The sequence below is a fragment of the Gadus morhua genome, chromosome 1, assembly GCF_902167405.1.
Source record: "Gadus morhua chromosome 1, gadMor3.0, whole genome shotgun sequence".
In the NCBI taxonomy this organism is placed as follows: Eukaryota; Metazoa; Chordata; class Actinopteri; order Gadiformes; family Gadidae; genus Gadus; species Gadus morhua.
This window is the reverse complement of record NC_044048.1, coordinates 27,169,829-27,197,733: the sequence shown is the minus strand read 5'-3', so window position 1 is coordinate 27,197,733 and position 27,905 is coordinate 27,169,829. Positions and strand designations below refer to the sequence as shown.

General features: G+C 46.3%; 1 protein-coding gene across 4 annotated transcripts in view; it reads left to right on the top strand.

Moving 5' to 3' along the window:
• plch2a (phospholipase C, eta 2a) overlaps positions 1–27,905 on the top strand; it is a 134,294-nt gene that overhangs the window by 50,414 nt on the left and 55,975 nt on the right. Inside the window, exon 1 of one of the 4 annotated variants that reach the window (XM_030360369.1) lies at positions 16,171–16,898. The exons of the other annotated variants lie outside the window; for them this stretch is intronic. Coding sequence (XP_030216229.1) covers positions 16,856–16,898 — 43 coding nt within the window. The 5' untranslated portion in view covers positions 16,171–16,855. Of the gene's footprint in view, positions 1–16,170; positions 16,899–27,905 lie in introns of those variants that run through there. 4 annotated transcript variants of the gene reach the window in all.

The following is a 27,905-nucleotide window of genomic DNA, read 5'->3' as shown; positions in this document are numbered from 1 at the left end:
ACACACACACACACACACACACAACCCCCCCTCCCAAACACACACATTAATTAACGCATGAATTCACACATACACACACACACATACGCACACATACACACCCACACAGACACACACACACATATAAATTCACGCATGCATGAATTCAGACACACACACACACACACACACACACACACACACACACACACACACACACACACACACACACACACACACACACACACACAATCACATACACACACACAACCTCCTCTCCATTCGTCTACTTCAATGACTTCATCCCCCTATCACCAAACTAATTAGGTGTGTCTGAAACCCTTTTCCAGCAGTTCAGTGAATTACACTGACAATTCCAACACAGTGGTGGTAGATCTCTCTCTGGACCGTGGAAAGACGGACAGATGGAGGAGGAGCCAGAGGGATGAGGGGAAGAGGGCAGGCCAAGAGGGGGCCGTGAAGGAGAGGGAGAGAGGGCAGAAGGAGCGAGAGAGGGCTAATCGCTCTCTTTCTCAACTTTTCCCTCTCCCTTTGCCCCTCCCTCGATCACCCGCCTTCACCCCTCACACCTCAGTTGAGACATGAGCTAGGGGCCCGAGAGCCACTCTGCCCCGTTTTTAGCACCAGGGTGGCTACCTGCTAAGCCATTACCATTAATAGGAGTGCCTCCATTTGCTAGATTGCTATCAACATCCCCTCCCGCCATCCCACCCCCCAGCCCAGATGAGCCTTATGCCTCCCCCGGAAATCACTAGCGCTAGCATTAAAAGCCATTATCTGGTTGTGATGACTCGACACATGTGGGCTCTGCTGCAGACGCTACAGGCTAATTGTGAATTCATTGGACAGGAGACGGAGTGATGATTCGTTTTTTTTTTCTTTTTCTTTTGCAACTTGCAACGGCTAACCGTCTGGGAGCTGTTGGCATCGCCAGTGTAGGCTACTTAGAGCTAGAATAATTAGATTAGGCAGCAAATGGAAGCACACCAAGATAGTAGGTTGAAATGGATTTTTTGTGGGAGGTTATGTGTGTGTGTGTGTGTGTGTGTGTGTGTGTGTGTGTGTGTGTGTGTGTGTGTGTGTGTGTGTGTGTGTGTGTGTGTGTGTGTGTGTGTGTGTGTGTGTGTGTGGGCATGATATGTGTTTGTGGGCATGACGTGTGTACGTGGATCTGTGCGTATGTGTGAGCGGAAGGGCGGCATCTGTGTGTGTGTGTGTGTGTGTGTGTGTGTGTGTGTGTGTGTGTGTGTGTGTGTGTGTGTGTGTGTGTGTGTGTATGTGTATGTGTGTATGTGTGCATGGTGTGTGTTTTTCTATGTGTGTGTGTGTGTATGTGTATGTCTGTGTTGCATCCAGATTTTTGGATGTTACGAGACCCACGTTGAGTGTTCATCGAGTCTGCCAAATGCCCAGTGGGTGTGTGTGTGTGTGTGTGTGTGTGTGTGTGTGTGTGTGTGTGTGTGTGTGTGTGTGTGTGTGTGTGTGTGTGTGTGTGTGTGTGTGTGTGTGTGTGGGCATGATATGTGTTTGTGGGCATGACGTGTGTACGTGGATCTGTGCGTATGTGTGAGCGGAAGGGCGGCATCTGTGTGTGTGTGTGTGTGTGTGTGTGTGTGTGTGTGTGTGTGTGTGTGTGTGTGTGTATGTGTTTGTGTGTATGTGTGCATGGTGTGTGTTTTTCTATGTGTGTGTGTGTGTATGTGTATGTCTGTGTTGCATCCAGATTTTTGGATGTTACGAGACCCACGTTGAGTGTTCATCGAGTCTGCCAAATGCCCAGTGGGGGTGTGTGTGTGTGTGTGTGTGTGTGTGTGTGTGTGTGTGTGTGTGTGTGAGAGTGGGAGAGTGTCTGTTTGTATGTGCGTGCGTCGACATATTGTGGTTGAGCTCTGCGGTAATAAATGATGCTGAACAAACTGAATGTCTCCAGTGATTTAACCTACATTTAAACCGAGGTCTTAAACTAAGAACCCATTAGAATAATCAATTAGACCAAATGTTTTCTTTGTAGAGTAATCACAGTGAATTACCACAGACACAAATCCAACATGAATGTATTGACACACACACACACACACGCTTCACACAGGCATACACACACAAGCATACAAGCACAATGTGTGTGCGTGTGTGTGTGTATTACTATACAGCCAGCCAGACAGAGTGTGTATGTGGGTCAACACGGGGCGTGCATGTGTGCGTTTGAGTGCCCACCGTTTTCCCCCTTCCTATTGATGGGCACATAAATGACCATTAGCCAAGCAGCGGCGGGAGACGACTGCGCTGCACATTAAGCACATTATCCCGGCTGCGGCCTGACCTTTGCTGTTCAGGCTAATGGCGTGATTACGGGGCGAGCAGACACGCCCGGTGTCAGCGGCTCCGCGGCCGGTCGAGGCTAACGGCTGCTCGCTATCATTATAGCTGTGATACTGGTCAGCACCGAGGCACACCGTTTACGTCCTGCTGAAGTCGTCTGAGTACGGTGGCCAGACAGACATGTAACACCCCGAATGTTGGTGGAGGAAGATAGGCTATTTGCGTGACTAAGGTGCTAGCTGAACGTTTCTGGGTTCAATCCCCATGCACACACCAGTTTCTTAATGACTTGTTTGATAAATTCACTGAATGGCGCTTTGGATAAAAGGTGTCTTATGACAAATGACGATTGTGTTGAATAGAAGTGGAGAAACATTTCGATTAACGAAGGCATCATGGCAATCCCAACAGTAAACAGTAACTGCTACACACCACAGTACTTTTGTAAATGTAAATGCTAAGCTCTTCTGAGCTCAGTGCTCAGTGATGTAAGCATGGAAAATTACCAGCTGAATCTACACGGAAAGATATTAATACTGTGGATTATACTGTGGAAGGACACTACACAATTTGCTACCGCACATTATTGTACTCGTATGCACACACACACACACACACACACACACACACACACACACACACACACACACACACACACACACACACACACACACACACACGCGCACACACACACACACACACACAAACGCACGCACGCACACAAGCACACAGACACAAGCTCACACACAAACTAACACAAACACACGCACACACACATACACACAAACACATAGTCACACAGATCAGACACCTCTGTCTGTCTCCTCTGCTCTGTGACAAGAGGAATCCAGAAATGTTGTGGACCCCTTCTGTCAGGAGGACAGCCACCAGGGAGGGAACAGACTGGCCTCAGAAACAGCCTTAACCTAAGCTAAGATAGATAGACACAGGAAACTGGGATCAAGGCTTCACCATCCTCTAGGAAAACACAGCTTGCCTGCACAGGATAGTTCACTGAAGTCTACTCTAGACTGATAATGTGGTGGACTGTGTACTCTAAAGTCTAGACAACATTCTCTAGCCACAATCATTTATTTTTCAGCACTATTCTACTGCCCTAATTGTGTGTACAGACATATCTGCTGTTTGTGTTGTTAGTCATTTAATTGCTTTGAATTTGTATCCTTTTTTGTATAATATAACTTTCCTTTAATAGCGGCATGGGGCGTGCAGATTTGTGTGTGCAGGATCAATGAAAAACAATCGAATTAAAATCGGAATCTGTTAACACCGATATATTTGATGGAAGCAATATACTCTAGACTCATCTAATTTAACAAATGTGTCTGCTCTAGATTGACAACTTTCAAAATGACCTCCTTAATCGGATTTCTAGGCGGCTGGCAAGTTTGCGCTCAGTCTGGGATTGTTTCCTCAAGGCCGGGGCAAGGTCTTGAGCAGCGAGACCGAGAGAGAGAGAGCTATGAGAGAGGTGATATAATCAGACATAAGGACAGCGAATCAGAAGCCGCCTCTTTGTGCTGCACTGCCATGGTGCTATTTCTATTGTATTGACAACCTGAACGCCCTGAACGCTTGTCTGCACACTCCAGGGACAGGTCTGGTGCTGTCTGTTCAACTCACATTCAACTGTGAGGAACATAAGAAACACTGTTCCCAAGGGGAACTAGACACACACACACACACACACACACACACACACACACACACACACACACACACACACACACACACACACACACACACACACACACACACACACACACACACACACACACACACACACCAACACACACACAGGACTGTGTCAAACCTGTGGTGTTATAGAGCGAGATCATACAGAGTCATTTAAACAGACGGGAATACACTTTCCACAGTTGCAGTCCAGTCAGCCGTTGTTTTCGGATGGAGGGGTGGCTGCAAATGGAATGTCTTTTTATCTGCGTGGTTGTTTACTGGGACACTCTCAAATGAGTCCTCTCCCTAAAGAGATGTCATTCATTACTTCCTCTAGAATAACCTTTATATTCAATCACATGCCTGGTAGGACTCACACACATACACATGCAAGATCACACGCATGCACACACACCTGTGCACGTTACTGTGGTGTGTTTGTGTGTGTGTGTGTGTATGTTTGTGTGTGTGTGTGTGTGTGTGTGTGTGTGTGTGTGTGTGTGTGTGTGTGTGTGTGTGTGCGTGTGTGGAAAATTTTCGCTTAGCTCTGTGAGTGAGTGATCGAATGTGTGTTTATGTTTGTGTGTGTGTGTCTATGTGTTTGTTTTCTGTGTGCGCACATGTATGCATGGGTGCATATGTGTGGCTGTTTTTGTCTGTGAGTGTGTGTGTGAGTGTGTGTGTGTGTGTGTGTGTGTCTGTGAGTGTGTGAGAGTTGTGCATGCATGTGCTTTACTGAACAACAGGTCACATTTGTGTCATCAGAATGTTTCACATCAGGGGTCAGTCAACGAGATGGCAGGTTTCATTCCCATATAAGGGTTAGAAAATAGAGCTGCAAATAATTGATTTGAGTCTCTTAAGTTGTTGGCATTTGCTCAAGAGGCGTTAACTTTGGTTGAGTTTGATACATTTTCGTTTGGGGTTAAACAACTGTGTGAACTGAAACATTATCTGGGAAAGATGACTTTTTATCAATGTCGGCTTACCCTCTCGATTTCTCCTTTTTGATTATTCACAACGATGTCAATGTCTTTACAGAGGAAGGCGAACGTCATTGTAGGTCCTCTAAGACCTTTTCCTCAGACCTTGACACACTCTTTTGAAATGCCTGCATGAATTTAAATCACCTGTTTTTCATTTCCTATCTAGTGCTGACTCAACTGAAGCACAGGTTTCATATTGGCCTCTGAGAGGCATTTAAAATGGGATTTAGCTTTCACACTGACAAGTCTCACTAGAGAATCCATAACAAACAAATAAAGGTTAAACTAAATGCGTGAGACTGATATTGACAGCGATATGCTATGTATCTTCAACAAAACAGCAGTATCTATTGAGACGGTTAGAATAACTTTCCTTCACTCTGCGGCCTACAGCACTCAATCATTAAAATAGAAACGAGCTGATTGATTTCAACACCACGTTGCATACAATTCCCCAAACACCGAATTGGAGGATCGGAAATGAAAGCCAGTTGAGTGTGGAGAAGATGGAGGCTATCCCAGAATAATCATCCTCAGCCCTGTTTGATCATCCAGTTCCACCTCTTTTGATTATTTGTAATCAATTGGTTTAGCCATCCCTGCCACGCCTTCAATGAACTTCACGAGTATATCGTGTAAATATATAAGCAGTACTGATTGGTTCTTGCGGGTCGTTGAGCACACAACACCAACGCGCTGAGAGTTTTTTTAGAAACCGTGGGCGATTCTCATCAAATCTTTTGGATCCAATATACAACATTTGAACCAGGCAATATGTTGTGTTTTACTGAGCAGGACATGCAGGCTAACAAACAGCTCAGACTCTGAGTATCTCTGGAGAAATACAATGCATCACCAAATCCAGCATCCACACTTGTTGAATGTCAAATGTTATTTCACAACGGTGTTGCAGTCGGGAAGCAGTATAATGCAGTTTTATATAAATCGCTTGCTATAAGTGAACAACCACAACAGATACGATAGCCTCATACGATATGATACTAAACTATGGTTTATAGGAAAAACAGCACAGTACAACTTATGTATCCTCAAATAACATATCTTGATAGCAGTGCGAGAGCCAGTTTGAGGCGGCTGTTCAGTTCAACCTCTAAAGATGAACTCAGAGAGACTGTAGTGGGCGCTGCAGTACCAAAGCAGGAGAGCGACGCGAGGAGGAACCGTTCACATGCGTCTCTTCTTCTGTTGTTACTGTTACTGCTGGCTCTCTAACTACTGACAAGAAACAGAAAGGTATCCCCTAAGGTATTATCTCATATCTGTACAACACTATCTACTTTTTCCCATTCTATCTTTATCCACGTGACTTACAGTGATTTATTTCAGACACACATCATTAAGGAGAGGAACGTTGAAAGTGTCGACAGAAGTTCATCTTTGAGTCAATTCCTGAACTTGTGAGTTAGAAAAGATGACTGTCAGGGCTTGGAGTGCATGCATGGAGATTTGATGTGACAGCTTGTTTTCGTACCCATGCCGTGTGGAGGGCTGACGTGCAGTCAAGACGGGATGTGACAAACTCTGGCCTGACGGGTTCTTGAAAGCCTGGGGTGCTTCTCTGCAAGGACCGGTGGCTGAAATTCAAACCATTTGACTGCTTTCCCCCACTCATTTTCGCCATGAGAGTACTCCACACATCAGTGCACACCTGGGCCTCCTTGTGCGCACACTTACACAAACACAAATAAGCACACACACACATGCCGTGCGAACACACACGTATAACTTAACACGCAACGTTATCACACAGATACATATTAATACAGACACAGATATTATTACACACTCTCCCCACTGTACATTATAAAGACATTTATATCTAAATATGTGATAGTATTATTATAATGCATGTCTTTGTTTGGGTGGCTAAATATCAGATATTGATGAAAGAATATCAACCGTCCCATTTCAACCCTCTTGCTGTTATATCTAGGAGAAAAATAAATAATCTATAGCAGTCATAATTGCGCCAGTTCCGACGCTATTACTGTGAAAGGAGGAAAGCTGTATCGATCCAGACATTATTGTCAACATTTGAGTTACTGTAATAGCTTGGCGAGTGTGTGTGCGTTTATGTGCTTGTGTCTGTGTTTATGTGGATGTGTGTGTGTTTGTGTGTTTGTGGTTGCTAGTGCTTGTGCCTGCTTCTTCTACTTTGGTGTGTGTGTGCGTGTGTGTGTGTGTATGTGTGTGTGTGTGTGTGTGTGTGTGTGTGTGTGTGTGTGTGTGTGTGTGTGTGTGTGTGTTTGGTGGGAGTCTGTATGTCTGTGTGTGCACACATGTGTGAATGTGTATGTGTTAATAAATTGTCGTGTGTGTGTGTGCGCGTGTGTGCGTGCCTGCGTGTTTCTATGCGGGTATGTTTCTGTGTGTGTTTGTGTTTGTATGTGTGTGTGTGTGTGTGTGTGTGTGTGTGTGTGTGTGTGTGTGTTTGTGTATATATGTGTGTGTGTGTGTGTATGTGTGTGTGTGTGTGTGTGTGTTTCTGTATGTGTGTGTGTGTGTGTTTCTGTGCATGTCTGTGTGTGTGTGTGTGTGTGTGTGTGTGTGTGTGTGTGTGTGTGTGTGTGTGTGTGTGTGTGTGTGTGTGTGTGTGTGTGTGTGTGTGTGTTTCTGTGTGTGTGTGTGTGTGTGTGTGTGTGTGTATGTGTGTGTGTGTGTTTCTGTATGTGTGCGTGTGTTTCTGTGTGTGTGTGTGTGTGTGTGTGTGTGTGTGTGTGTGTGTGTGTGTGTGTGTGTGTGTGTGTGTGTGTGTGTGTGTGTGTGTGTGTGTGTGTGTGTGTGTGGCCTACGGGCTATCAGTTCAAGCAGTAGAGCAGGCGTCCTCCATTCCATCAGGGTGTGGATTGAGGGTCAGTAGGGAACAACAAAGCAGGGGCTTGTGTCAAGGAAATGGCATCCGGGGGATTCAAGATTATAGTGTCGGGGAGGAACACAGCGCTAAACTCCCATCTCACACACACACAACATCCTCCCCCCCACCCCACCCCCACACAGATAAAAAGCAACACAGAGTAACAAAGCGGTTGGTAGGAAATAGATAAGGGTTACAATGTGGGGTGTTCTCAGCTCAAGTCCGGCCTCTTCACCGGCCTTGTGCAGGAGAAACCCATCTCATCCAGGGAGGTCTCTCCTCTCCAACAAGGCTGTTTAAACTACGGTTTACTATTAGCCGTTCATCTGGAGCAGAAGAAGAGTCATTAAGGAGACATTTTTGGGGCTAGGGGCTTCTTGCTCAAGGAAGCTTACTTGTAGGCTGTGGACATCGGGGATCAAACCCAGTATCTTTTGGCTGGCACAGTCTATCAGCACCTCTACATACTTTGTTATTCTCCTCATGCGAAGCAGTGGTCATGATAATTCACTGTCCTGCAACAGACTTAATATACACTCAATAGTGTATTGAGTGTATATTAAGTGTTTGTCCTTTGCATTGAGTTTCTTTCGGTTACAGGACAATTGAAATACTAATTCAGATGCTTCTTCATAACGTTGGTTTTTGTGAGTCTAATTTCGGACTCTTTTTCCACCCGTATGGTGCCGAATCGCACGCCCACGTCCACTCGCTGGTTAAAGGCAGACAGAATGGGGCATCACAAAGAAGTGCCTCATTAGTAAACCTACGCCAGCAGGGCTATTTAAGCATCCAGCTATTTAAGAGGAGTAGAGGAGTAACTCATGTGAGTGTGGGGAGTGTGGAATCCGTCCGGAGCAGCAGGGGCTGAGCAACACATCCGAACCACCAGGGAGCGGCCAGCGCGGCCATGGCTAGCCCACATTCTGTGCCGTTCCTCCGTTGAGGAATTTGTAAACACTGATCTCTTGTGCCGCTGGTCGAGCCGCTGGCCCCTCAGAAGCGATAGCTGGCCATTATTGATTTCTCTCCCATCGACTCCATCAAATTCCCAGGGATCCCCCCTGGGATGACCCTGCTGAAACACAAGGGTCTCTCTCTCTCTCTCTCTCTCTGTCTCTGTCTCTGTCTCTGTCTCTCTCTCTCTCTCTCTCTCTCTCTCTGTCTCTCTCTGTCTCTCTCTCTCTGTCTCTGTCTCTGTCTCTCTCTCTCTCTCTCTCTCTCTCTCTCTCTCTCTCTCTCTCTCTCTCTCTCTCTCTCTCTCTCTCTCTCTCTCTCTCTCTCTCTCTCTCTCTCTCTCTCTCTCTCTCTCTCTCTCTCTCTTGCTCTCTTTCTCTCCCTCTTTCTCCCTTTGGCTCTCTTTCTCTCTCTCTCTCTCTCTCTCTCTCTCTCTCTCTCTCTCTCTCTCTCTCCATCTCTCTCTCTCTCTCTCTCTCTCTCTCTCTCTCTCTCTCTCTCTCTCTCTCTCTCTCTCTCTCCATCTCTCTCTCTCTCTCTCTCTCTCTCTCTCTCTCTCTCTCTCTCTCTCTCTCTCTCTCTCTCTCTCTCTCTCTCTCTCTCTCTCTCTCTCCTTCTCTCCTCTCTCTCTCTCTCTCTCACTCTCTCTCTCTCTCTCTCTCTCTCTCTCTCTCTCTCTCTCTCTCTCTCTCTCTCTCTCTCTCTCTCTCTCTCTCTCTCTCTCTCTCTCTCTCTCTCTCTCTCTCTCTCTCTCTCTCTCATGATATACCACAAGTAGACTTGCTCCACTAGTTTGTAGTAGTTCCCTGATACTATAGTAGTTTATTAAGCCTCCAGATTCAGTGTCTTCTCAGGGGGGGGGGGGGCAGCACACAGTGTCTTTCAGTTATTTCAGACCTTCTTCAAAGCATCAACTCACAGACCATCCATCCATCCATACAGACAGCCATCCATCCGTCCATCCATCCACCACCAGGGAGCGGCCAGCGCGGCCATGGCTAGCCCACATTCTGTGCCGTTCCTCCCTCTTGCTCTCTCCATCTCTCTCTCTCTCTCTCTCTCTCTCTCTCTCTCTCTCTCTCTCTCTCTCTCTCTCTCTCTCTCTCTGTCTCTCTCTCTCTCTCTCTCTCTCTCTCTCTCTCTCTCTCTCTCTCTCTCTCTGTCTCTCTCTCTCTCTCTCTCTCTCTCTCTCTCTCTCTCTCTCTCTCTCTCTCTCTCTCTCTCTCTCTCTCTCTCTCTCTCTCTCTCTCTCTCTCTCTCTCTCTCTCTCTCTCTCTGATGATATACCACCAGTAGACTTGCTCCACTAGTTTGTAGTAGTTCCCTGATACTATAGTAGTTTATTAAGCCTCCAGATTCAGTGTCTTCTCAGAATCTCGTCCACGGTTTCCTGATCGTTCCCAGTGCCTACGGATCGTTTGGTCTGGATTTTTACCAGCAAGCATCAGAGCTGATCAAATCCAGACTTGGCTGTGCTACAAGATGTAGCTCATTCCTAATCCAATCTCCCTCCCTGCTCCTATTCTTCCTACCTGCGGTCTGAAAAGCCTGTGAATCATTTGGCAGCGGCGGATAATATATTGGCGTTCCTCGGGCCGAAGGTTACTGCGTTTGATCCACTTTAAACAGAGCCTGACCTGAAGCCCTTGAACAAGGTGGCTCATCTTCTCATGACTGTGTGCATCCGCATCCAATGTAAGTCCCTTTGTATAGAAGTGCAGAGCCAGACTCTGAACAACCAGGCATGCCTCCGTTGGACAACCGCGGTTAAACCGTTGACTCCGCCAGGGATTTCGCCAGGGATTGATTGGAGCCCACTTTGCACCCAATGAAAAGTGGGTAAGCGAGGACGGGGGGCCGACACCTTGACGACACTTTGTTCTCTCATCAGCAATCCCAAAACGTCTGATCGATCACGAATTAGCAAGGTGCAGAGAGTGTAACGTTATAAGTGTCCAGCAGGATCTGTTTATAGACTAGGTTAATTTAGAATATAGTTTATCATCAAGCTGCAATTTAAGTAGTACTGAATCTGCTTTCTTCAATCAAATCTGCTGTACAATTCCAAACCTTACCCGGTACCCTGGCTTGGCAGAGACACTTCTCTGCCAAGCCATAATCCACGCCGTTGTCTTCACCTCCCGCCTGGACGACTATAATAGCATTCTGTTCGGGGCCTCCAGCCATATCGCTGCAATACGTGCCAAAGCAAGCTGCCAGGGTCTTTCTCGGCCCAAGGCCCTGGCGGACCTGCAACAGCTCCACTCGCTCTCTGTCAAACGCTCCCTTTACCCTCTGAGGTCTCAGGCTACTTTGGTGGTTTAGCTTTTCATTTCACCTTTATCTTCCATACACAGAAGAAAATCAATGCTTGCCATTGTTTTTTTTCCTGCACTACCTCATCTTTTTTGGCCTGCTTCTTTCGTCACTTTGAGATACTGGATCAACACACACAGGAACCAAACATCAAATGTTGATAATCTATAAAAAACTCAAAATGTATTTGCAAAATATCGCAAAAAGTAAATACATTGGCCAATAGCCTAAATAAGTCTGTGTGCAATCTTTCACTGTCACAACATTGTGACAATAATAAGGGGTAACCCTATTGTAGTACTACCCCCAAATTAAGTATTAGTATTAGTTAAGTATTAACCCTAAGAAAAAGCATGATATGGGATATTTAACAAAAATGATGCACAAAAAAAGAAGAAAAAGCAGGGCTGTATTAGAAACGAGCCGAGTGTGACCGGCCCCCTTTAGAACGATCCATGAGATGTATTTGTTACCAGCAGCAAGGAGTGAGGACCATCTTATTTCTCCATGGGAGGAAATAAGTGTTGCACTATGTAAGGGATGCATAAAGGTGTGCTGAAACAACTAGAGAAGGGCTAAAGTATGGGAGTGTATCGCTGTGCCGGTGGCTCTGCAGTGAGAGAAACCTGGAAAGTGAGCCCTAAGGCTCAGAACCTCCACCAGCCCTTCTTTTTACTGCTCCTGTAGAGATCTGGCATAGTAATCCGATTGGCTGTCCTATGGCCTCCCCAGCCCTGAGTCACCCCAACACACACACACACACACACACACACACACACACACACACACACACACACACACACACACACACAGACACACACACACACACACACAGACACACACACACACACACACACACACACACACACACACACACACACACACACACACACACACACACACACACACACACACACACACACACACACACACACACACACACACACACTATTGCACTCTCTCTTAAGAGACCATTAACCTATTCCTTGTGGGCCCTTCCCATGCTCTTAGCTGACTACCAGCTCAGTCACAGACCTCCTACAGCAACAAACCTGCCCCCCGCTGTGTGTGTGTGTGTGTGTGTGTGTGTGTGTGTGTGTGTGTGTGTGTGTGTGTGTGTGTGTGTGTGTGTGTGTGTGTGTGTGTGTGTGTGTCCGTGTGTCCATGTGTCCGTGTGTCCGTGTGTCTGTGTGTGTTTATGTGCATCCCATTGCAAACATCACAGACAAGATTCTATCTGTTTTACGATTGCAGACCCCCTGTTGCTTTATGTAGAACGGAAGGAATGGATGGTCTTGGCAGTGATGGTGGTGTGTCTGTGTGTGTGCGTGTGCACGAGAGTTTGTCTGCGTGTCTGTGTGCATCCAATACATACATTACAGACAGGATTATCTCAGTGTTTTATGATTGCTGGCCCCCTGCTACTTTATGTAGAAAGGAAGGAATGGATGGAGTCTGCGGTGGTAGTGTGTGTGTCAGGAATGTAAACTGCAGGAAAGAGGAATTTTTATATGCATAAAAGATGCATGAGATCTACAAATCGACTACAGGTAGACTTTCCTGAAGGAGGAAGTCTTTGAGCTAGTTTTCAAACAGTCCTTAGACTGGGGAGCTTTTATTGACTAACTGGTCGTGGAGTTCAAGGCACCTGCTGATCAGAAGGCTAAACCACACCCCCTGCAGTGGGCAAGATGAAGTCTGCAGAGCAGCACAAGGCAATCCCAGAGCACAACGCTATAACAATTCACTGAAATAGACTTATTAATCTATTCTCTTTTTAGGCTGGTATTTATGAGTAGGATAGCTTTAGAATCCACTCTAGAGCTGATAAAATATGCAGTTGGGAAATCTCCCAATGCTTATTGTACTTTACACTATTACATTTCAAGCTGTGGAATATTAAACATGTAGTATAGTCTGGCCAAGGATAAGGCTGTATGTTGGAACATATACATGTCTGCCTCTGTTTCTGTGACGTCTCCATGACCACGATTAACAGAGGAGCAGAACAGTTCAAGGCAGGTGCATACATTTAGTTTCGGCTCATTATGTAAAAACGTATCGTTAAGGTACATATCCCAGTCTATTCCATAACCCCTTGACTACAGCGCAGCATCAGTTGGCTGCAGGGTCAGCCTCTGGCTTATTTGGTTCAAACCAGGTGAGTCCTACTGTAGTTAATGTTGTGAGACAGAGCGATGTGTAAATGTGCACAGGGTCCACTTCCTCCAGCGACTGAGCCGGGGTTAAGGTCGTGGCTCATTGGGGATCTACTGGTGGGGACGGTCGCGGGGTCGCTCCGGGAGGATTCAGTTACACCCATGATATACTTCTTCATACTGTCCGTCTACTTTATATTGTATACTATTCTACTGAGGTAGCTGTGAGGAGGAAGAGGTGGAGGAGGTGGAGGAGGTGGAGGAGGTGGTGGAGGAGCTGGATAACGAGGAGGAGGTGGAGGTGGAGGTTGTGGATGAGGAGGGGGAGGAGCTGGATAAAGAGGTGGAGGTGGAGGTTGTGGATGAGGAGGGGGAGGAGCTGGATAACGAGGAGGAGGTTGTGGATGAGGAGGGGGAGGAGCTGGATAAAGAGGTGGAGGTTGTGGATGAGGAGGGGGAGGAGCTGGATAACGAGGAGGAGGTTGTGGATGAGGAGGGGGAGGAGCTGGATAAAGAGGTGGAGGTGGAGGTTGTGGATGAGGAGGGGGAGGAGCTGGATAACGAGGAGGAGGTTGTGGGTGAGGTGGGGGAGGAGCTGGATAACGAGGAGGAGGTTGTGGGTGAGGTGGGGAGGAGCTGGATAAAGAGGAGGAGGTTGTGGGTGAGGTGGGGGAGGTGTAGGAGTAGGGTGGGGAGGTGGGCCGTGGTGACATGATATGAAGACTCTCCAGTTACACCAAACATTCTCCTTCTGCAGGGGAGGGGGGAAATGATTTTTCGTTGGGGGCCACATGAGTAATGCTGTTACATTCATTACAAACTAAACACACCGCTTTACCGGTGATTTCTGTAATACAATGAAGTCCGTTTTTATTGAACTCCCGGCACGCGGTGCTAAGCTTCCTACTTTAACTGCTCATTTTACCTGGCAACCTGCTCCAATTTATTTGATATGGTTGCTGCGTTCTTTCAAGCTGAATGACACTTCAAATCGAACACATGCTTCTGCAGAAGGCGCTCACGCACGCACAAGCAGCTTTCACAATAAAGCTCTTTTGACGCGTTTTTCGGATATTTAGCTTTTCACATCAGGAAACATTAATTAGTTTGTTAAGGAACTTGCAAGGCCTGCTCAGAACCGTCCGGGTGCCACTTGTGCCGGGGGCCACACCTGCCAGGGGTCATACGATGCCCGGGTCCCCGTGACGATCACCAACGTGTTCCATGATGAGATGGTCATGGAAATGGATTATTTATGTTCAGGGTCAGGCCCAGCATCCTGCGTCCATTATCCCCGCCGCTGTTCCACAGTGGGCTCAGGAGAACCAGAGGGGGGGTAATATTATTCCACTCACTCAGCCCCCCCGCAAAGAAGCCTTGTGAAGACCTCAACGAGAAGTGGGATTCAGGAGAGAAACCGAGGGAGCCGCACTTTTTACCATCTCTCTGCTGTCTTCTCCTCCGCATCACTCTCTTTTAAGGGCTCATGCAGCAGCCCCTCTGTCAGAGCCGTGCTGAATAAAACATGAGGACCAGGAGCCCGGTGCCCTGCTCCGATATACACTCCCCTCACAATCATGGCTGTCTGTCCCCCCATGGCCTCCGAGAGTCTCCCTCTTATCGTCCCTCCAATGTGCTCCTTGTCCTCTCCCATGTTCTTGAGTTTATTTCTCTATTTATCTCTCCCTTGTTCCCCCGGTGTGTCTCTCTCTATTTATCTCTCCCTTGTTCCCCTGGTGTGTCTCTCTCTCTTTATCGCTCCCATTTTCTAGTGTCTCTCTCTATTTATCTCTCCCCTTGTTCTCCTGGTGTCTCTCTCTATTTATATCTCCCTTGTTCTCCTGGTGTCTCTCTATTTATCTCTCCCCTGTTCTCCCAGTGTCTCTCGCTATATATCTCGCCCTTGTTCTTCTAGTGTCTCTCTCTATTCATCTCTCCAATGTTGAGATGATGGTTTCCGCTGATGCTGTTCGCCCTCTCTCCCTCCCAAGTTATCCTTGTGTCTCTCTACTCCAATGTTCTCCTAGTTACAATTTGTATTTATCTCTGCCACATTATACTGCCTCTCTCTCTCTCTCTGTCTCCCTCTCTCTCTCTCTCTCTCTCTCTCTCTCTCTCTCTCTCTCTCTCTCTCTCTCTCTCTCTTGTTTGCCTATTTCTCTCGTTCTCTATGTATCTGTCTATGTCTCAATCTGTCTCTGTGTATCTATTTGCCACCCTCTGTCTGTCTCTCTCTCTCTTCTCTCTATCTCTCTCCCCCTTTCAGTGGCTGTCTTTTCTCTTCTTGAACTCGCCCCAAATGCATTAACCAATCCACTTCCTTGTGTTTTACTTAATGTCTCCCCTCTGTCCCTCTCTCTCTATATGTCTCTCTCTCTCTCTCTCTCTCTCTCTCTCTCTCTCTCTCTCTCTCTCTCTCTCTCTCTCTCTCTCTCTCTCTCTCTCTCTCTCTCTCTCTCTCTCTCTCTCTCTCTCTCTCTCTCTCTCTCTCTCTCTCTTATCTCCCTCCCTCTCGCCATGTGTTCCCTCCCCATCTCCCCTCCTCTTCAGCATCGTCCCGACCCCCACCGCCCCTTGGTTCCACCCAGACGTAATGGTTTGTGTATTCCCGGTTGATTCTCGACAATGTGACGACCACCAGAACCCTCGTCCAACCAGCCCAGCCTCCTCCCCCCCATCCCCCGTCCCTCCTTCACCTCCCCTCGCGCTCTCTGGAGCGCCGATCCCTAAGTGGCTGGCGAGGAAACGCGGTGAGCGGTCCCTAGACCCCCCTCCCAGCCACTCCTCTCCTCTCCTCCGCTCCTCCTCTCCTCTCATCCACCCCTCCTCCACTCATCCACTCGGCTGCACTGCTCATCCCCTCTCCACACCTCTCCCCTACTCAGCCTCAGAGATGTCGTGGAGAGAGGGAGAGAGAGAGAGTGAGTGAAAGAGAGAGAGAGAGAGAGAGAGAGAGAGAGAGAGAGAGAGAGAGAGAGAGAGAGAGAGAGAGAGAGAGAGAGAGGTACGCTACAGTAGCGTACCAGCAGAGGGCTTCATTCCGACGTTGCGTTCCGGACGCGCGAAACTGCCAGATACAAACCAGAGAGAGAGCAAGAGAGTGAGAGAGAGAGAGAGAGAGAGAGAGAGAGAGAGAGAGAGAGAGAGAGAGAGAGAGAAGAGAGAGAAAGTGAGGGGAGTGAGAAAGAGAGAAGAGAGAGTGAGAGGTGTGGATGCTAAAACTGGTGGGAACGGTATAGCAGAAGAAGTGGGCGGGATTGCGCATGAGAAGACCAGGAAGTAGATCAAGAGTGTGGGAATACCTTTCTTCGTTTTCCTCCTCCCCAACAACACACTTTTGCAGATTCCCACGTCTTGGGGATGACTCCAACAGCAACGGGCGCCTTGCCCACAACCGTACGCTCGGCTTGGTGAGACGGCCGCGATGACAGACAAGGTGATGAAGATGATGCCAGCGTCTTCTTCACAGTTGTAGCGGCTCAGGGATTTTTTGGGGGGGCGACAGGCAGGTGGAGTGGGGGTGCGAGGGCTGTGGAGCGTGCCAAATGGATGATTCTGGAAATATCCGAAGCCTGAGCCCAGAGAAAGGTAAGAGAGGGTGCGGGAAAGGGGGTGACAGGACAGACAGGAAGTGTTTGGACACGTGCATGACTGAGGTGTTGAAGTAGAGCGAGGGCGAAGGGTCCTCCCATAACAGAGCTGGACTCGCGCTCACAGACAGGTGTTGTTCTGCTTTACTGCTTTACTTTCCTCCACTTCTGCGCGCTCCCTTTATTCCACATCAGACTCGGCACACATGGATACCGTTTGAAGGCATTGCCCAGCATGATCTGCTCGATTCTCCTTCGGACCAACTTCCTGAGCCCCGCCGGCTTTTCGTGGAATTAGTTTTAATGCTGTTTTTAGGGTTTTGATATCAGCTCTGTGCTCCTGAGTCTGCTTCGGCTCTGCGCTCCCTCGTCTAGTTCCTGGTGGGAAGATGAATGCAATACCGCTGAAAATTGTTCACACACAGCTCGGGGATGGAGATAGATATCTCAATCCCCCCCCCCCCCCCCCCCGCCCCCTCCCCCCGTCCTACATCTCACATCCCACATCCCTATCACCTGCACAGCGGGTTATTGGCACTACTTCTCCTACCATGAAAACGCTGGAGCTCTGGGCGCGCAAGGAATGTGTATCTCTGTCACACACACACACACACACACACACACACACACACACACACACGCGCGCGCGCGCGGGCGCACACACTGTCACACACTGACACACATTCACGAACGCGCCCCAGCATTGTCTCTCTCTTGGTATTCATTATTGATACCGGTCTTGATTTAGGCGTGAGCCCCCATCGCTTCAGGGACCTTTAACAAGACCAGAGTGAGCCAGAGTTTCCCTTTTAGCAGCCAGGCTCTCTGAGCTGTACAGCACCGACATACAGCGCAGGAGGAGTCGGGCGGAGGTGGGAGGAGGTGGAGTAGTGGAGGGTTATAAGGCATGGGGGAAACTATCTATTTTTGACAACTCCACCAGAGAGTGTCTCTCTCTGTCTCCTTCTCTTGCTCTATCTCTACCTCTCTCTCCCTCTCTCTCTCTCTCTCTCTCTCTCTCTCTCTCTCTCTCTCTCTCTCTCTCTCTCTCTCTCTCTCTCTCTCTCGATGTGTAGGAGATAATGCCAATTTACTTTAGATCTCGCTGTCTCTCTCCATCTCTCTCTCTTGCTTTCTCTTTCTCTCTCTCTCTTGCTCAGACTTTCCTCCTCTTCCTCTCTTTCTATTTCTCTCTCTCTCTCTCTCTCTCTCTCTCTCTCTCTCTCTCTCTCTCTCTCTCTCTCTCTCTCTCTCTCTCTCTCTCTCTCTCTCTGTCACATGTCACATGCCATGTTGTGCAGTGGCTCATGCATTCCCCCAGGCCTCCCTGGGTTACCATAGCGCACATCATTAGCACTGGATCACCTCCCCCCTCTGAATCACCTACCCCCACTGGGTTGCCTCTCTCTTTGGATCGCCTCTCCTCCCAATATCACCTCCCAGTTTACCTCTTATCTATTCCCTTCCCTGTACCCTCTCCCCTCCGGACCCCTGCTCGGGTCAGCACCCCCCTTGGATCACCTCCCCTCACTTCATGGCGTCCCCTTAGTAGATCAACTCCCCTTACGGTATCATCTCGCCTCACTCAATCACCTCCGCTCAGAGTGTCACCATCCCATCATTTGATCACTTCCCCTCACGCGTCACCATCCCATCATTTGATCACTTCCCCTCACTCTGTCACCTTTCCTCAGTGTGTTACCCCCCCCCCCCCCCCCCCTCATTTCATCGTTTCATCCCCACTAGGATCAACTCCCTTTCTGTTTTGTCCTCGAGGAGCTTGCATAGAAAGACCTGCTCGTCAGCATTATGCCATGCAACACTATGGAGGGCTAATCCATGGAGACCTCCCCTGCGAGGCGTAGATAGGCTGACAAGACACGCTCCCCCAGGAGAACACGGCTGCACAGGCGGCTGCCACTGGAGCCATTGTTATCCTTGCTTGTTTGCTTTGGGTTTTTGGAGGATTCATGGTTTGCTCATTTCTGTGCCCTGTCTCTCACGCATATGCACTCAAGGTTCTAACAATTTGAGCTTTGAACCCGGCTTGTTACTGACCTTTTAAAGCAGGTCAAATCCACCACATCTCACACAGGGATTTGCAGCATGCTGCTTCTGAAATGCTGGAAGGGAGTTTTCTTCACCGGAGACGGTTGCCGTGGTAACCAGCCTTCCTTATGGTACTTTGCTTATGGAGCTTCATATCATGATATGTCAGCACTAGCGACATCAGACTAGCGCGCGGCACACTATGGTCTCTAGAAGCACCCCATAAAGTAAATCGTGGAAAATCACTCGGGAGAAAGCTTGTAGCTGCAGGCTAACAGTGCAGCGGTTATTTTGCATCAGATGCATTCAGATGTAACATGTTGTTTGTTTTGCTGTGGCTGAACTGGGAGGTTATGCTTGCTTGCTTGATTATAGTTATGCATTATTCCCAGCCAAGTATTGTATTAATGTATTACGTACATGTATTATGTACATGTTACTCCATGTCTATGTTCTATGCATTTATATAGGCTGTATACAGGGTATTTATAATTACACTTAATATTGACGAGATTCATTTTAAATCATAAATATATTGGTGACAGCCAACCAAAATGTGAGCGACAAATTACTGTTAACAACTACAAAAAAACGAAACGAAAGCAGTGTGTGTTAAACAGCCAAGATCTGTGTGAAAGTGAATGAGAGCAAATTCGGCAGCGTCTGCCAGTAGTGATTAAACGCTCCGTACTCCCTTAAGTGCTACTCCACATGACCCCTGACCCCCGGGCTTCAAAGCTGGCCAATGAAAGCTAGATCCCGTACCATTAGGTGCAGCGGAGAAGATCCTCTCCCTCCCATCCGTTTTGGTGTATTGACGTTTCCCTGAGTATCTGCTGGTAGTCTCTTGAAACTGTTTATGCCACGGCCCCCCATTCCTCTCCCCTGATCACCGGTCAATACCGGGACATGAAAGACGAATTATTGAGTAATAATTGACCCAAGCAAATACAATGCAAACTTGGCACACCTCTTCTGACATGATTATAGTTACGTCCGTTCAGTGCTGTTATTGTCTGTCATTTCATCGCTCACATTTATCTAAAGGGACAGACAGTGATTTATTTTCAGAGCAATGTTATGAATGAGCAGGTAGGGTTTAGGGCATGTGTGTGTCTGTGTGTGTGTGTATTTTACATTCATCAGCAACTCCTTACTCCCCTGCAGTATAAAGACCAGTTTATTACCACTTTAATGCAGTACCGGGATGTTTGCTCAGGTGTTTCCTTATACTTACAGTAATTAATTCTCGGATGGAGGGGGTGAGGGGGTAATGATAATTATTGTAATAATAATGATTATAATCGAGTAATCTGCATCTTTATATACTATGTCAGCAGTACTGTCCAAGATGATGTCCGAGGGGGCGGGGACTCTCTCTCTCTCTCTCTCTCTCTCTCTCTCTCTCTCTCTCTCTCTCTCTCTCTCTCTCTCTCTCTCTCTCTCTCTCTCTCTCTCTCTCTCCCTCTCTCTCTCTCTCTCTCTCTCTCTCTCTCTTTCTCTCCCTCTCCCCCTCTCAGCATGTCTCTTTCCACTCTGTCTCCTTTCCCCTCCCCTCTCTCTCCCTCCCTCTCATTCTATTTCTCTCTCCTGCTCTCTCTATCTCTCTTCATCTTGTCTTTTCTTCCTTTGACTTTGAAATTGAAAAGGAGGGTGGTCGCCGATCATCTGCCATCACACACTATTCAGCTCCTCCATCAGGAACTCTCTTGGCTCCATCTGTCTCTCTCTCAGTCTATCATCTCTGGCCTCCATCTGTCTCTCTCTATCAGTCTATCATCTCTGGTCTCCATCTGTCTCTCTCTCAGTCTATCATCTCTGGTCTCCATCTGTCTCTCTCTCAGTCTATCATCTCTGGTCTCCATCTGTCTCTCTCTCAGTCTATCATCTCTGGCCTCCATCTGTCTCTCTCTCAGTCTATCATCTCTGGTCTCCATCTGTCTCTCTCTCAGTCTATCATCTCTGGTCTCCATCTGTCTGTCTCTCAGTCTATCATCTCTGGTCTCCATCTGTCTCTCTCTCAGTCTATCATCTCTGGTCACCATCTGTCTGTCTCTCAGTCTATCATCTCTGTTCTCCATCTGTCTCTCTCTCAGTCTATCATCTCTGGTCTCCATCTGTCTGTCTCTCAGTCTATCATCTCTGGTCTCCATCTGTCTGTTTCTCCATTTATCATGTCTTCACCATCTACCTCTCCCAATCTACCATGCCTCCTCCAGCTGCCCGCCTCTCCATTTATCATGTCTCCTCTATCTACCCCTCTCTCTATCTATCCTCTCTTCTCCATCTATCTCTCTCTTCCTATCATTTCTCTTCCATCCATCCCTCTCTCTCCATCTATCATGTCTCCTCCATCTACCTTTCTCTATCGATCATGTGTTCTCCATCGACCTCTCCGTCTGTCATGTCTTCTCCATCTATCTCCACCTTTTATCCGGTCTCCATCTATCACTCTATCTATATATCTATCAATCTATCTTTCCATGTAAGTGGAAAGATCCACCCTCACCCTATTAAATCAATGTAGAAATGAATACCTTCGTTAACAAGAACAGCATTACCTTAGTTAACATGAACTTCATTAGTATCTCTAGACCAGAACAGTTAGCTGTCAGGTAACTGTTAGTTAATGCTTATTAATGCATTAACTATTGTCACTGTACATTTTCCTCTTTCAATCTATCTATGATCCTCCTTCTCATCCAAACCCTGTCATTTATCCTCACCTCAGCTCTCATTATTTCTCCCTCCTTCAATTCAATTCAAAAGGGCTTTAATAACGTGAAAAATAAACATTGACATTGACAAAGCACTCAATGTCCCTCGCCCAGTTTAGAGATTAAACACAGAGCACAGGGCGGGTTAGGGTCACTGTGCTGGAGGAGGGCGCCCATCCGTTTCAACATCCAAATTATTAAAGGGGGCGAGAGAGAGAGAGAGAGAGAGAGAGAGAGAGAGAGAGAGAGAGGGAGAGAGAGAGAGAGAGAGAGAGAGAGAGAGAGAGAGAGAGAGAGAGAGAGAGAGAGAGAGAGAGAGAGAGAGAGAGAGAGGGAGAGAGAGAGGGAGAGGGAGGGAGAGAGAGGGAGGGAGAGAGAGAGAGAGAGAGAGAGAGAGAGAGAGAGAGAGAGAGAGAGAGAGAGAGAGAGAGAGAGAGAGAGAGAGAGAGAGAGAGAGAGAGAGAGAGAGAGAGAGAGAGAGAGAGAGAGGTGAATGTGGCATTATGAAATATAAATTCAGGAGCAGGGGACCGCATCACATAGCTCGACTACTAAGATCTGGGTTATGCTCTCACACAACACCCCTACACAACTCCATCTTGGTTGCAGGGGGCTCACGTGACCCAACCCTATTATGAAGGAGTAGCAGTTTTGCCTCTGTGTTTCCACTATCAGTTCTTTTAGGAAAGGTTTTGGGCAGTTAGTAAAATGTATAATTCTGGTTTCAAACTAGTTTTCGTTAAATGAGAATAGCCGTTTTGGAATTATGTTGTTGTATAGGTTTGATCTAATTATTTGACAGGGTTTCTATGTTGAAAATTGTATTTGTTAATTTTGTCCCAATTTAATTTGAGAGATAATAACGATTGAAACCCCATAACAAACGTCCTGGCCAACATGTAGTGGCAGTTACAGTCTTTTATTTGTAGTTTCCGCTTTGTGTTAGATATTCTAGAATGACTGGTGCTTTAGCTAAAATACTATGCAGTCTTATTTCAGAACTCCTAAACCTGACATTCAGGGTTCATACTCAAACATGACCACAGACACAGAGGATCAAAGAGACTTCATGTATGAATACATGAATATTTTAGATATAATAAATGAACTTACATGCATTTTGTAGGTTATCTCTAGTTGGTTTTGAACAGAATGCTTCTCACTGAATGTGTGTGTGTGTGTGTGTGTGTGTGTGTGTGTGTGTGTGTGTGTGTGTGTGTGTGTGTGTGTGTGTGTGTGTGTGTGTGTGTGTGTGTGTGTGTGTGCATGCATTTGTGCATGCATGAGTGCAAACGTGTGTGTGTGGATGTGTGAAGGTTTGCCTTTGATTGTGTGATGGTGTGTGTGTGTGTGTGTGTGTGTGTGTGTGTGTGTGTGTGTGTGTGTGTGTGTGTGTGTGTGTGTGTGTGTGTGTGTGTATGTGTGTGCATGCATTTGTGCATGCATGAGTGCAAACGTGTGTGTGTGGATGTGTGAAGGTTTGCCTTTGAGTGTGTGATGGTGTGTGTGTGTGTGTGTGTGTGTGTGTGTGTGTGTGTGTGTGTGTGTGTGTGTGTGTGTGTGTGTGTGTGTGTGTGTGCATGCATGTTTATGCGTGTGTGGGTGTGCGTTTCAGTCTGTACGTGTCTGTATGTGTGTCAAATTAAACTATAGATCACAAAGCAGAAGTTGAATGCGTCTTTATCCGTGTGTGTCATGTCATGTGCATCTTCTGTAGCAAGGGTTGGAGGGAGACAACGTGTGTGAATGTCTGCTGGCTCCTGCTAGCACATCAACAATATCATTGCATACAAAATCTATAAATAAATAACTACACATCCATACATACGTAAGAGTAGATAATGACCCTAAACGTAACCTAAAAACTAGACAAGGCTTAATTTACACATTATCATTTAGGTAAAACTTTACAAAACATTGATAAGGGTAACCCTATTAAACAGTATTAGCATAGGTTGGAATTCGATTTTAAGGTTAGAATTAGGGTTAGTGGTTAAGGGTTAATCCTTACCCCAACCCCCATTTAAATAATGTAAGAGTGAGAGATGAGGGTTAGGGTGGGTTGAGAGAAAGAGGAAGAGGGAAGTACCAGAGAGAGAGAGATGAGATGGAGGAGAGGAGCAGAGGCGCGAACAGAGGACGGTAGTAGAAAGTAAGAGAGATAGATGGCAGGGCTGTTTCATTAGCATCATGCTTTACGCTCCCTTGTTTGGTCTTCCATTTTTGCATATCTCTTCTTGTCTGCAGGGGAATAGCAATGCCAAGACAACAAACACATTGGTCAAATGGGTGTGTTTATGTGTACGTGTGTGTGCGTGTTAGTGTGTGTGTGTTTGTGTGTGTGTGTGATGTGTGCATTTGTGTGCATTTGTGTGTGTGTGTGTGTGTGGGTGTGTGTGTGTGTGTCTGTGTGTGTGTGTGTGTGTGTGTGTGTGTGTGTGTGTGTGTGTGTGTGTGTGTGTGTGTGTGTGTGTGTGTGTGTGTGAGTGAGTTTGAGTGAGTGTGTGTGTCTCTGTGTGTGTATGTGCATGCGTGCGTGCGTGCGTGCTTGCGTTTGCAAATGGGTGTGATACGTAATTTTCCCCTAGCGCTACAAGCAGGGCTGATGCTAAGCGGTTCGTAGCTCTTCAACTCATGAGTTCATGGGTCCGCTTGATTACCAGGTTATGATGAGCCGCATGCACAATTGTAAAGAAAAACACAAAGGCTGCTGCTTGCCTTTAGTACCCTTTAAAGCTATCCGTGTATTTTCATTCCTTCCAGGCTTCCTCTAAAAAGTAATTTTACCCAGTTCTTTACTTTTGTGTCGACTTTGCTGGTGCGTACTGAGCCTGGGGAATTGCTTCTTGTGTTGAACATTGCATTATGAATAAAGTTATGCTTATTATGAATAAAGTTATTTTTAGGCGTCACCCATCCCAACACTCTGGTGTTTCATTAACAGCTTAGTGAGAAGAATGTAGAAAAAAATACTCTTCAGAGCCTGTGTGTGAGTGTTTGTGTGTGTCTGGCTGTGTGTGTGTGGGTGTGTTTGTTTGTGTGTGTGGGTTTGTGTGTGTGTGTGTGTGTGTGTGTGTGTGTGTGTGTGTGTGTGTGTGTGTGTGTGTGTGTGTGTGTGTGTGTGTGTGTGTGTGTGTGTGTGTGTGTGTGTGTGTGTGTGCTGGTGTGTAGTGCTGATAAAAACTGAAAGCCGTGATTAAATCTTTACCTCTTCAGAACAGCATTATTTCTTGTTGAGCAAGACACGTTTTCTTCTTTCATTACAAGATTTATTCTCTCAAGGCGCTCAAATAGCTTGACTAGAGGATTATGGACAGAGTGGTCGTCTGATCTCCTGGACGTGTTGTCGACATGGATCACAGATCTCTGGAAGGTACCTACTGTTACTTGGTACACAATGTGTTAAAGCTGTTATCAGCGATCACTTGCTTGCCCCACTTTGTTGTGATTAAATAGTTTTTTGATTGAGGCTCATCATGTATTCGGCTCTGCAGTGGCCAATAGTCTGACAAATGTGAACCCTTGAGACTCAATCGAAAGACAATTTATTCTGAATAAAGTGGGGAGAGCTGTAATTGCTGATTGCACTTTAAATTGTACTTCCTGAATAGGATATGTTGCCTTATGAATAGGATATTCAAACTGTTTGACTTGTGAGTAATATATGTGTATACCTCATAAATACGATATGTTAAATGTACCCTTTGAATAGAATATATGAAAGTCTATCATAAAGTTATTTCACCTTAAAACACATTATTTAATTTGTGTTTTGGCATTATGTATAACAGTATGCTTCAGAAAAGGATTTCTTAAATATGTAGCTCAATCCTGTCATCCTACATCAGACCCTTCACTACTAGTCCAACATCCCTCTTAAGGCTGTAAACCTTAACATTCAGGCGCTCCAAACACAATCGTCTCTGTGAGTGTAAAGGTTAAGAGGTTGCTTAATTCAGCTGAGTTCAGCCGAGATCCTCAGACCTCCAGCCTTTCTACGAACGGCTTCAGTCCGCTGAAAAGCTTTAACGGGGAGGGGGGGAGAGCCGTGCTGTGTGGGAGTTCTGAATCAACACAAAGCCTGGACCGCATGGGACGCTCCCCTCAGTTAGATATAAGCCACATCAGAGCCCTGTAACGCCAGCTATAGTGAATGCACCTCATACTGAGGGCTTCAGACATGACGGTAGCAAGCGTGCGTTTGTGCGTCTAGGACCAGCGGCCATTGTACTGAGTAATGTATCACACTTATGCCTCTGTGTGGATGCACGCTCCCGGTTCCCGTGTAAGTAAGCGAGTGGGCTTAGGTGGGAGTTTACTCTGGATCTCCAGGGTCTTTGTCTTCCCATCTCTCATCCCAGAGGGGCGACTCTGTTTGATATCCTCTGGAGACGGATGTGGGGGTGGATGCTTCAAAGCCGGTGTTTGTTTGTGTTCGTGGTTCTCACGTGCAGGGATGGGTGATGTCGTAACACAGCAGCGTGCACATGTGTGAACAACAGATCAGTGTGAACGGAGCCAGGGATCTGTGAACCACCGAGCGCTGATGGAGGCAGGTTGAAGTGAGGAGGTTGTATGGTTGATCAGGTGTTAGAAATGTTGCAAAGGAGGTTGGTGATTTAACAGTATTTCGTGTGAATTGATAGGATGGACAGGCTAAACAGAATTTATCATACAGCAATATTTACAAAAGATGTACATACATTTTAGAATAATATATTGTTGAATGTTTTACGTAATTCAAGTACTTTTTTTGTGACTTATAATATCCAAAAAGGGTGTGAATACAGGTGGCTCCTAGATAGCACATAAACAATATAGTTGAATGATACATCATAAATTAATAACTATAGGCTTAAGGCTACCCATCTAAACACATACAACAATAGAATTTGACCTATACTTCAACCTAAAAAATAGAAAAGGTTTATATCATTCATCATTGTTTACATACCGTCAAACTAGTAATATTCAATATTCAGGTCAGGTGACACAGCTCAAGCTTCAAAGACTGCTGCTTCTCTTTTTGAAGTGATTAAGGCGGTGTAGGCCATCTTCAAAGCTCATCTTCCGAAATCATCATCGGTAACCATCATCATCATTATCGTCATCAAACCATCATCTTCATTCATCGTCAATATCCTAATCACCATCATCATCATAGTCATACATTGTCTTCATCATCTTTAACCACTTCATCATCTTCATCTTCATCTTCATCAACCCCATACATAGTCATCTTCAGTTTCGTCTTCATCATTAACATGAGAACCGAAAATAAGTCCAGTAATTTAAACATTATTCAGCTTCTTGACGTGCATTTTGATGAGCTGAGGAGCAGCAACCAACCCAAGTAATGAACCGAGCACACCTGTGGGCTTACATCTGAATCCACCGCCACTGCAGTGGCCCCTGTCATCTCTCAGAGGAGTGACGCCGTGTGAAGGTAATTTGGTCGTTTTTTGGCGCTGACACCAGCACGCTCGCTGCCAACTGCCCTAGTTTCCTTGTTTTGCCTGCACCGCTATTGTCTCCGAGAAGAGACACCATCAATTAAAGTTTGATGTGGTACTCAAGCTGCGCTAGAGCACTGGGCGCATTTAGTGGTGGCGGGAAAGAACTGTATTAATATGATTTATTAGATGCCAACACCAAAATGACTTGCAGAAACGTTCATTTAATGTTATTGAATAATTGAATGTTATATGATTAAATTGCATTCAATTGTTGTTCATTTTATTTCATACAATTCAATGCAATTATTATTATCATTATTGCATAAAAACTAAGTTATAATATGTAATTTCTCTCAATCGAAACAACAACAAAACAAGAGACGTGGTTTGATTATGTCCTCATGGGAACATGGGTGTTGAGGTCTTCACCACCGTTTGCCGGTGAAAATCTATCAGACGTGACTCAAATCATGTTCCCTGATGCATTAATGTTTTGAATTTTATTCCCGTTATGTAATCTCATTCAAATGAAATCTCCATAAGAACATCAGATTGACCTGCAAACTTACAATTAGATGAGTTGACCTTGTCCTTCACAGCTGTAGATGATATCACTGCACTGTTATCCCTGATCATAACAATCAACAGCATCTATTAACTCTGGGTAGTTAACACTGCGTTAGCCTGGTGAGTGGCATGCAAAACTTGTCATAGTGGCACATCGTAATGCGCTAGATTGATTTTGAACTATCACATCAATAAATAAGGGCTCTGGATTACTTT